Below are 12261 nucleotides of genomic sequence, written 5' to 3' on the forward strand. Positions count from 1 at the left end.
AAAACTCAGAAAAATAAATTCAAACAGGCTAAATGTATAATAACAAATGTGTTTTATTAGCATAATGACACTTTGAATAGTTTGGAAGCTAGCAGTGGTTTGTAGTAATTTTATTTTATTTGCCCATTGAACCTTTACTGCTTAATTAAAGCTTTATAAGGAAGTTCAGGATGATGCAACTACGCTATAAAATCAGTCATGTTTGGCCACACTGTAAGATTTAATCAGCCGACACTACTTGTTAAAAAGATTTGACGCATTTATGTAACGCGTTAGAATAGATTTTGATTTTCTATAGGAATAGTAGCACAACTGAGTCGTGTCTCCTCTCTACCTCTTTGTAATGTGAGCGAGGCACTGGAGAGCTTGGCTTGTTGGAAAGATTCAAAGAGTTGATGTTCCATGTTAGAATGTATTTCAGTTTTTCTACAGTAGTAGTGACACTACTTGGTCATGTCACCTCTCTACTCCTTCATAATCTCTGAGAGTTTGTGTTCCTCACTAGAATATATTGGGATTTTTTTTTAAATAAAAGTAGCAGCAAAATTTAGTTGTGTTTCCCCTCTAGCTCTTTGTACAGTGCTTACAATAGCACTTGGTCCCCTCTCTACTTCTTCACAATGTCTAAGAGGCACTGGAGAGGACGGCTTGTTAAAAAGATTCATAGCATTTATGTTCCTCATTTAAATATATTTTGATTTTCTTTAGAAGTAATAGCAAAAGTTGGTCGTGTCTCCTTTGGACTTATTCATAAGGTGCCCAAGGTAATGGACAGCTTGGCTTGATAGATTCTAATAATTGATGTTTTTTTTTAGAATATGCTTAAATTTTTCTGGAGATGTAGTCGCACACCTTGGTTGTGTCACCTCTTGATCTCTATGTAAGGTGCCTGAGGTATTGGAAAGCTTGGCTGGTTCTAAAGATTCTGAGAATTGATGTGCCTCGTTAAACTATACTGTATATCAATTTTTATTGACATACTTGCACAACTTGGTGGCGTCTCCTCTCTACCTTTTCGTAATGTTCACAAGGCACCCGAGAGCTCAGCAATGATGTTGTGAAAGTAAGGGCTTCTAAAAATATTTAAAAAAAATAAAAAATATGATTTAAAAATGAAATAATCAAAGTAAAAAATAAAATAATAATGAAAATATCTCATTTCATCTCATTAGCTGCACCGCTTATCCTCAGTAGTGTTGCGGGGGTGCTGGAGCCCATCCCAGCAATCAACGGGCAGTGGGCAGGGGACACCCTGAACTGGTTGCCAGCCAATCGCAGGGCACACAGGGACAGACAACTCGCTCGCTCATTCACACCTAGGGAGAATTTGGACCGGCCCACGCAAGCACGGGGAGAACATACAAACTCCGCACAGGAAGTCCGGTAGCTGGATTTGAACCCACACAGGAGGTTCCCAAGACCTTACAACTGTGCCGCACACGCGCTAACCCATAATAATGATAACAAAATTTAAAAAGTAAATACATAAATAAATTACAATAATAAAACTTAAAATAAAACAAACAATTTAAACATGAATAAAAGAAATAAGAATACAAGAAACAAATACAATTAAAAATAAACTAAAACAAAATATTTTTAAAATATAAATAATAAAATAATAAGAATAATAATTTTAAATGAAGCATAAAATAAAAAAAACATTAGAATATAATAATGTAAAAAAAAATGATAAAAGTAAATAAAACATACAAACAATAACATGAAAATATATATATGCAATAATACACAAAAAACGTAATTACAAATAGAGTAAAAGACAAATATGGCAATCTATGACAACAAGATTAAACGCTTGTTGATTAGGATTGACAGCTTCCCAATAAAGTCCACAAATGAGTGTCTTAATGGCAAAAATGGGTTACATTTCTGCATATTTATTTGGATTTAACTTAGCCAGCAATGATAATGCCGCTTGATAAGAATGAGTGATCCATTTTTCTTTGCCAAGGCGTGGGTGACATTACTCGTACCATGTTTAGAAGTGATGTATTTTCAAATACTTCTGCATGCAAATAAAAACAAAAACTAAGGAATTGCTTTTGGTCTCCAGAAGCAGGATTTAATCTGTTATCAGCATCGGCAGGAGAAAATATAACGCTTCCCTGAATAGAACTAAAAATAGTTCTTTTGCTAAATTGGTTCTTTTTCCTGAGCTCATTTTGTCCGTTCGGTGAATTGATGAGCTCAAAGCCGACTGAGCTTTATTTGTCTGTTTTCTCCACCGTCTCGATTTTGTCCCGGCTGTAGCTCCAAGTTTATGCTCTGTTAAATTATAGTGCGTCTGTATTTTTTTTCCAGATCTCCTGAAATAGACGGCGGTGGAAATTATAGGTCTCCGCTTCCCGCGAGTGACTGACTGTTGCAAGTTTTTGAGATGTTGAGAAGCAGAGACTGGTCTTAATGTCCACTATGCGTCCTCGATCGATCTAAGAGGGAGGACAGCTGGACATATGTCTGGCTCGCCACAGATCAAATCGCCAGACAAATTAGAGGAAGGAGGGGACACAAAAGGACACTGGGGACAAGAGTAAACTCAACCTAGTACAGTCATAGAAATCCCTTTTTTACCCATTATGCAGTTCCTATTTTTTCCCTAACAAAACAGCTCAAGTTCCTTAGGGTTTGGGGGTGATCGTTTGTGCAGGCATTTTTCAGATCTTTCCACAAATGCTCTGTAGGATTGTGGTCTGGACCTTGGCCTGGACATTCTAACACCTTTATATTGTTAGTTTTAAACCATTCCCTTGTAGATTTTTCTTTATGTTGCGGGTCTTTGTCCTCTTGGAAGGTAAACAACCATCACCCCATTCTCAGGTCTCTTGCAGATTCCAAATTTCTGCCATAATTGCCCATCCATCTTCTCATCAGCTCTAACGATTTTCCCAGTCCATGCTGAAGAAAAGCAACTCCAGTGCACGATATTGCCACAACCATGTTTGACAGTGGGGATGGTATTTTTAGGGTGCTGTGCAGCTTTACTCGTACACCAAACGTAACGTTTTGCAACCCAAAAGGTTAAATTTTTGTCTTATCTGACCAGAGCACCTTGTTTTAAATGTTTTAGGTTTCTCCCGTTTGGCTCCTTGAAAACACCAACGGGTCTTTTAATGGTATTCTTTCAGAAAAGGCTTTCTTCTTGACACTCTTCCATAAAGGGAAGATTTATGCAGAAAAAAAACCTAATAATTGTCTTATGCACAGATTGTCTCACCTCAGCGGTGTATGCTTGCAGGTTGTCCAATGTGATCACAGTCTCTTGGTTGCTTCTCTGATTAGTTTTCTCCTTGTTTGGGCCAAAGCTCTAAAGGGACATCCAGTTCTTGGTAGGTTTGCAGTGATTTTATGCTTACTCCATTTTGATATTACTGCTCGCACAGTGCTCCAGGAGATGCATACATTTTGCAAAATAGTTTTGCATCTCATTCCTTCTTTTCCATAACTTTATTCCGGAGCTGCCTGGTGTGTTCTTTGGTCTTCACAATGATGTCTGTTCCTCTAGTGTCATCTTTCACAGACCTATGACTCCATCACAGAGCAGGTGCATATAAACTAAGACTTAACTCATTCAATTTGTCATTGTTAGTCATTTAGGTCGAGATTGGATCATTCAGAAGTCATCAGGGAGCTTCTGAAGTCAGTTGCCTGAGCTGAGAGAACAGGGGGCCAATGTTTTTGTGATGCCTACTTTTCAGTTTTTTTCATCATAAATATAATATAAAATATTGAAATAATATGGTTCACCTTCACAATTGTGCCTAACATGTTGTTGTCTCTTATAAAATATTTTCAGTTTTTTAGCTTTGAGTTTGAAGCCTGAGATTTGAAAAAAAAAAATGACCAAAGACTCTTGGGGAGGGGGGCGGGGGGTGCAATACTTTCACATGGCACTGTATGAACCTGTAATAACATAGTAACAAAAAAATAATAACTATTGTATGTATTAAAAGGCATTATCAGTTGAGCAGGCCGGATTACAAAGCCTGACATGGGTGGCATGAAGCCCGCGAGCCATAGTTTGCCCACCCGTTTTCCATGAATTGTATTACTCTAGCATTGGATCGAGAGCCCCGAGAAGACAACCCTGGATTAAGATAATGTATCGATTCTAGCTTACAGGTAATGACAAGATAGTAAAAAAAATGTTAACAACATAGTAATAACATATTAATAACATAGTAGTAACATAATATTAAGATAGTAGAAACATAGTAAAAACATAGTAAAACCATAGTAACAGCAGTAATGTAAAAAAAGCTTATGATACTGCCAGTTCTTTGTACTAGCAATAGCAGGACAGCTTTCCAGACACACAGATGAATCATTTATCACAGGCGGGTGCGATTACAAAGAGCGAGGTAAGCGTAAATACCGAGCGCGGGGATTTTACAGATGCTTGCGAGAAAAAACGTGGCTGGATAAAAGACAGCTGAAAAAAAGGGTTGGTGTCATTGAGGACAATTTTAGTGAAGTTAACAAAATAATTTACAGATCTGTTGATAATTTTTTTCGATTTATTTAATCAGATTAAAAATAATTTCGTTTCAATCTGACACAAGAAAATGTTTCTTTTGTTGGTAATTATGGAAAAGGTGATTTTTCAAGTAATATGAATATATTTTGACTCAAGGCCAAAATAAACAGTGTTCGATTATGAAAGGCAGTAAAAAAAGTTTAAAAAAAACAGTGAATACAGTACTCAATTTTTTAAATGATTAAGAGTCTTGAATGAAGGATTATCAAAATAATTGTTGATTCATTTAATGAGTTGACAATTAATTAATATTTAACAGAAGATCTTGTGCAAGCACTGATCGATCAGTAATTAACTCATATTGCTCTTTTACTGGTTGTCAGTTTAAAAAAGAAAAAGCTAGTGCAGGGAAAGGCAACCCAAAATGTTGAAAGAGCCATATTAGACCCAAAAAACAACACACTCATATATATATATATATATATATATATATATATGGCAGCACGGCGGCGCAGTGGTTAGCGCGTGTGCGGCACAGTTCTGAGGTCGTGGGAACCTCCTGCGTGGGTTCAAATCCAGCTCCCGGCCTTACTGTGCGGAGTTTGTATGTTCTCCCCGTGCTTGCGTGGGTTTCCCCCGGGCACTCCGGTTTCCTCCCACATTCCAAAGACATGCATTTTAGGTGGATTGGCCGGTCCAAATTGTCCCTAGGTGTGACTGAGCGAGTGAGTTGTCTGTCCCCGTGTGCCCTGCGATTGGCTGGCAACCAGTTCAGGGTGTCCCCTGCCCACTGCCCGATGATTGCTGGGATGGGCTCCAGCACCCCCACGGTGCAGCTGATGAGATGAGATGAGATATATGTACTTTGGAAAACGTTAAGAATGTGTGTGTCATGATGTTCCTCCTGGTGAAAACATATAAAGCGCAAAAGAGTCAGTAGGAAGCATCAAAGAGCCTAATGCGGATCCAGAGCTCCCTCTTGCTGACCCCTGAGCCAGTGCAACCACAAATCAATGAATCGTCAATTAACCAATTGCTTTTCTTCTTTTGTGGAAATTTGATTGATTAGTGGCCTCACTGGTTTTTTGGACTAGGCATCCAACCAAATCTATTGATGACTTGACGATCAAATGATCGGTGTGTTTTCTTTCTGATCTATTCTCTGACAATATGGTGACGAAGGTGAGGAATTTGGAGTTCCTTGTGGAAATTCCACAGGTGCCACATTTCATTCTTTCCCCTAGACGAGTTTGCTTTTGAGCATCCCCGCTTTGTCCCAGAAGCCTCCAGACGACGTTAGACATTAGCGCACGTGGTCAACCGCTAATGCTAACTGCTAAGAAACAGGCCACCTTCACAGCGCACTTCCTTTGAGATGCGGCGCTCTCATATGTGAGTTTAGGTCACAAAGAATTGCATCTTGATTTGATGACATAGTAATAACACATCATTAACGTAGTAATACGTGTTTCCGTAGACATATGTTGGCTTGGATAGGAATGGGTGCCAACAGGCTGTACCTGCCCAAAACACACCACAGGAAATGGTGCCCCTACGACCCTAGTGGTTAAGGGATCCAACCATATATATATATATATATAAAGTCAAATAATTCGAACATATTTTGTATACCGTAAAATTGCAAGAAATAATTTAAAATTCCTCATTCTTCTACTATTTAAAATTGTATTAATTTACTTTATTATTATTGTTGTTTATTCTTTTAGTAATCATAATTGTAATCTCATCTCATCTCATCAGCCGTACCGCTTATCCTTATTAGGGTCGCGGGGGGGGCTGGAGCCCATCCCAGCCATCTCCGGGCAGTGGGCAGGGGACACCCTGAACTGGTTGCCAGCCAATCGCAGGGCACACAGGGACAGACAACTCATTCGCTCATTCACACCTAGGGACAATTTGGACCGGCCAATTCACCTGAAATGCATGTTTTTGGAACGTGGGAGGAAACCGGAGTGCCCGGAGGAAACCCACGCAAGCACGGGGAGAACATACAAACTCCGCACAGGAAGTCTGGAGCTGGATTTGAACCCACGACGGGTTCCCATGACATGAACTGTGCCGCACAAGCGCTAACCACTGCGCCGCCGTGCTGCCTAATTGTAATCTTATTTTGTAAAATATTCAGAATTTCCCAGCATTAAAAGAGAAAGTCCAGAAAATTCCTCCACTAGATTTAAAATAACAGATTTCAAGAGCAATAACAATGCCAGCTAGCCATAGCGGCTGACATGAGTGGCGAGAGGAGGAAAAAGTGATTGGGGAAAAAAAGCGCAATCATGCTCAAATCGTGGCACTCGGCAGACACCGAAGGACAAAGCAGGAGCAGGTTACAATAACAGCAGGCAGTGGCTGCAATGAATGGCTAGAGAAGAAAACTGTGGGGAAGAAGTTCAACAATGATAATAGATGTGCTATTGCTTATTATCTTAACCAATGGTCCTTTATAAAAATAAATGAAGTATTTTTACACCATTAGGGGTGGCTAAATCATACACACTGTCGCTAAAAAGACACCCTGGATCCATTCTAAATTGCAGGAAAACAATCTGCGTCTTTTCTGGAATTCCAAATATCCGGCTTTAAACTGGAAAGCATCAGGAAACGCAGAAGCGTGTCATTAAAATAAAACCCGGTGACCGGAGAGGAAGTCAAAGAAAAAAAAATTGGCCCAGCTCAAATTCAATCACAATGATGCAGCAGAGTTCTGGACCGGGTCCAACAGAACACGCGCTTCACATATTAAACAGAAGCGGCATGAGCAAGCGCTTGCTTGTGGAAAGCAGAGCAAAAAGAAAGCAAAAATCCCTTCTATGGAAAAAAATCTCAATGTTTTGGCCACGCCCCCTTCAGTGACTACCGCGGAAATAATTCATGGTCAGAAAACTTTCATTCATTCCACAGACTTCATCTTAACTTCCGGAAATGTGACACCAAAAATGATCATAGCCACCGCCACATTGTTTTAACACGTTTGTATTTCTTATTTATCCTATGAAAGGAACTGGCAATTAATTACTACGCAATCACTATCATATTTATAACAGTAGAAAATTACTACAATCAACAAGTTATTGCTTTGTTGCCACTTTTGTCCCCAGAGTCCCCTTGTGTGTACCCCATGGATAAAAATATAGTTTTCATAAAGGATTGATGTGTATATACAGTAATATGTGTATATTATAACATAAATACATGATGAAAAGAAATAATTCAATTGATTTATTAAGATATTCACCAATCAGCTAAAAAATTTATTAAACTTATTTGTTACTAACTAGTGCAAAAAAGCTTCAGCTATAATATGCATTTCAGTTATTACTTTTATTACTGTTGTTACAAGGTCATACACATGATAGTTTAAAAATATATTCTTATCATTGATTTGTTTGTGCCACTTTTGTCCCCAGTGTTACCAGCTCAGTAGCCTAGATGGTAAGGCGCCCGCTTTGAGACTGGGAGGTCGGTGGTTCGCGCCCCGGCCGAGTCATTCCTAAGACTTAAAAAGTGGTCGGCGGCGCCCTCTGTTGGCTGCGGCTGCATCGGCTCGCTACAACGGGTCAGGTGCAATCGACATTTCGTTCTGTGTACATTGTTACACAGAATGACAATACAAGGAAATTATTATTATTATTATTATTATATATTTTATAATTATTCATAAATGAAAATGAAAAAAAGGGTTTGACTACATCTGGGGTGGGCAAACAATGGGCTGAGGGCTACGTAGGACCCAATAGGCTTTTGAATGTGGCCCACCAAACAAAATATGTCGAGGTAAAAAAAAGGACCCCCAAAAAATAAAGAATAATTTATATTTATTGATAGCTGTACTTTTTAAGCATCATAAATATGAACCAGTATAGATATATAAATGGTGTAATTGTGGCCTGTGCAGTCATTTGAAACATTTTGTGATTAAGGGCTAAACAAATAAATGTGATTTGACTTGAAATGACATAGTAACAACGTTTGTTTTTAGGAAATGCATTAGGGCTGCAACAACGAATCGATAAATTCAATTAAAACAGATGATTAAAAGCATTGGAAACCAATTTCATCATCGATTTGTCGTGTTGCACCAAATACGCCCCACTCAGCGCGTCAATTCAATGCAAATAAGCGTGGATTTTGTTGAGGGGACATGCTTGTAGAACCACTTTGATCCAGCACAGGGCGACATGAGACCAAATTTTGTTGTTTTGTTCTCTTGATCTGGGAATGAACTAATAGTGGCACTTCGGTTTCTAAAAATTGTATCTTACATACTTGCAGATGTACAGCATACATTTGTATGTACTGTATTATAGTTTACTGTTAAACGATTTAACAAACACTTGAATTTTTTTTAATAAAAAGAAGGATAAATCAAAATGTGTTTTTTGTAAATATAATTGATTGAACAGAAAAATAATCAAACGATGCATTGATTATTAAAATCATCAGTTCCAGCCCCAAAATACATATTATACCGCTAGTTCTTTGCACTGATTAGTTACAAAGAAGTTAAAACATAGCTTAATATATAAATTATATAGATGATTGAGAAAAAAAGGTTTATAACGTAGTTAATGTAATTATCTGTACACGGTGATGCTTTATGAGAAATACATTTTTAATGGGAGGACACTAGGGAAGACTGGGGACAGGAGTGGCAATAAAACAATAACAATGTATTCATAGTATTACATTTAACCATTTTAAATAGGACAATAATCACAAAGTAATTTCATTAGAATAACATGTGTTTCTAAAGTACAACGCTCATGAGAAATGTTTTCTTCTCAAAACAAGAATATGGGTTACAAACTTGACATTTCCGTTGATTTTCAAATCAAATTGATGATTTGAGATCTGTTTGAAATCACGAGGGACAATTTTGCACTCGTAAGTGGAGGCACTGGAGCCTTTTGTTCCGCCAGCATGTGATTCCTCGCCGGAACGGGCTTCTCCTTTTTCTCACGCCTCTGAACGATCTGTTTGAACATCATCTCATGGATCGATGCAAGGTCGGAATCGGCATCAAGTGGTATCGATTTTGCGGCTGGCAGGAATTAATGGATGCCGGCTTTTAAAAAAAAGGAGGGTTCCTACCTGGTTGGAACATACTTTGGAAATAAAAGATGACGAGGAGGAAGGATCCCAAAGAAGTGGCCAGGATCATCCGGCAAATGCGGCTCATCCTCATGAGTTCCATTGGAGTCATGGCAGGAAGATGGAGAAGGTTCCGTCTCCGTCGTGGGAGTGAGGGAGACTCGAGAGGAAGGTCCGCCGGTCCTGGAACCAACCGGCGAGAAGAGAGGCGAGAAGGGGGGAGGGCTGGCGGGAGGAAACGAGCCACCAAATAAGGCAATGAGGGTGTATATGTGAGTGTGTCATCGCTCTTTGTCGAGTGGTGAGAAATGTGGAGAGAGGGATGGATGGATGGAAGCTAGAGGGAGGTAGAGGGGGGGAATAGAGAGACAAAGATAGAGAAAGAAGTATGGAGAGCTGAGTGGTGAGCCAAAGAGGGATAAAGAGAGAGAGAGAAAGACAGAGAGAGAAAGAGAGAGAGAGAGAGAGAAAGAGAAGGATATTCTGAGCGAGAGAGGGACAGAAAAAGTCAAGGAGAAATGTTAAAAGAAAGAAAAATGGAGAGAGAGAGAGCAAGGTAGGGAGAGAATGAGAAATGGTCAAAGAAAGAAATATGTATGGTGAAAGTGCGAGTGAGAGGGACAGAAAGCAAGAAAGACATTGGCAAAGAAAGAGATTGGTAGAGAATGGGAGAGGAGAGAGATGAACAAAACGAGAGAGAAACAGATGGGTAAGGAGAGAAAGATAGATTGAGAAAGAAGGGTCGAGAGGAAAAGGGCGTGAGAGAGAAAGAAGGTTGAAGAAAGAAATATGGAGAGAGGGGTGAGCTAGAGAGTAAGAGTGATGGGTAATGAGAGAAAGATGGATAGCGAGACTGTGAAGAGGGAGAAATCGGTGGGTACAGAGGGTGACCGAGAAAAAGAAGAATGGAAAGAGAAAGAGATGTGTAAAGAGACAAAGATAGATAAAATTAGAGAGATAGACAGGGGGGTGGAAAGAGGGAGAGACAGAGATGGGCAGAGAAGGAGAGGGGAAAATAACTGGACAGACAAAAAAAGAAAAACACAGATGGGCAAGTGGAGAAAGAAAAAAAGAGAGTGAGAGCAAATGTCAAAGAGAATGAGATAGGTAGAGAGCGCGAATGCTGAAAAGTTTTCTGTGGGACCTTTACGGCCCTTAGGGCGTACTTTGGACACACCTGTCACCTAAACGAGGTGGCTAAAAGGATTTTCAGTCATGATATATATAGATATATATAGATATATATATATATATATATATATGTGGGCTCCAGAACCCCCGCGACCCTACTGAGGATAAGCGGTGCAGATAAAGGATGTATATATATATATATATATATATATATATATATATATGCTATGAATATATATACTGTATATACAAAGAACGTTTTAAAAATGTCACACGTATACTGTGAAGGTCACTATGTTGCCATGGTTACAGTGATGGATGGAGCCCACCTCGGCAGTTTTTTCCATTAAGGACATCTCGACCATGGGGCAATCCATTTTTTTGTCAGCCACTTTTGTCATTCCATATTATTATTTTCGTTCATTATTTTCCCTATTATTATCATTATTATTATTATTATTTATTACCTGCATGGAAAATATTCTGAGATCACAAAATTATTCTTGACTTTTCAAATATTTTTTTCTTAATAAAAAAAAACACTTTAAACAAGGTTCACAGAATGATTTTTTTTAAATTCCACAAAAGACAAAATCATACAAAAAATGATATTTTATATGAGATATAGATATATATATATATATATATATATATATATATATATATATATATATATATATAATATTTTTTTTGTTTTTTTGGGGGGGAAACGCAATAGACTAGCCTTTTTATATTGAAAACATATAAAAGAGAACATCTGTCAAAAAAGCGTAAATTATTTGGAGTTCTACCACCCTCTGCTGGCTAAATTAATAATTGAATGTCAAATGTTGAATATCATGTTATTCCTATTCAAGATATCTGGAAAAAAATCAAATATATTTAAAGCCATAATATTTATGATATAGCGACCCTTCGTGGTGTTAAAATACATAATTTATTTTTATGTAAGACTATCGATTCAAAACATGAGCAAAAACACTCGTACTATCAGTTTTTTTTCTTTTTTACTCACTGTTTCCTTATCTAGCCTTTAAGATGATTGTTTAAAGCCTCTGCCTTAATATGAAAGATAAAGGGACAGTGTCTATTATTGTGTCTTGCAACCAAAAAGTAAGAATATAAACTAAGAAGGCTCAAAATGATCACAAATCACCATTTTTCTTCCCTTTTATCGCCCAATTTTTCCACGGGTTTTTCGGGTACCCTTAGCAGTAAGATGACAGACAATTATGTTATCTACCTCAAAGTGAAGCTCGTATTATATAATATAAAAATACATCTTTCTTTTATTTTATTTTTTAGAAAAATGTACGTTTATATGATAATGAATGTAATTTTTGTTAACTATTTCAATCAATATTTTTTAATAAATTGACTTGTTTTCACCATTAAGAAGAATTGAATAATACACATGGACCCTTTAAGTGCAGCCGTGGCGAATCAATATTACTGATTGATTGGGTTATTCTCATAAAAAAACATTATTATTATTATTATTATTATTATTATTATTATTTAGA

The 12261-nt window shown here is 37.8% G+C and overlaps 1 protein-coding gene across 3 annotated transcripts in view; it reads right to left on the reverse strand.

Moving 5' to 3' along the window:
• The window catches only part of chst11 (carbohydrate (chondroitin 4) sulfotransferase 11), a 33142-nt gene that overhangs the window by 19592 nt on the left and 1289 nt on the right, over nt 1-12261 (reverse strand). Inside the window, exon 2 of one of the 3 annotated variants that reach the window (XM_088347520.1) lies at nt 9623-9832. The exons of 1 other annotated variant lie outside the window; for it this stretch is intronic. In XM_088347520.1, coding sequence (XP_088203646.1) covers nt 9623-9832 — 210 coding nt within the window. Of the gene's footprint in view, nt 1-9607; nt 9833-12261 lie in introns of all 3 variants that reach the window. One more of the 3 variants, XM_088347519.1, reaches the window with a different exon arrangement.

The sequence above is a fragment of the Urocampus carinirostris genome, chromosome 11 (assembly GCF_059441175.1).
Source record: "Urocampus carinirostris isolate Australia breed hairy pipefish chromosome 11, RoL_Ucar_1.0, whole genome shotgun sequence".
Taxonomy (NCBI): domain Eukaryota; kingdom Metazoa; phylum Chordata; class Actinopteri; order Syngnathiformes; family Syngnathidae; genus Urocampus; species Urocampus carinirostris.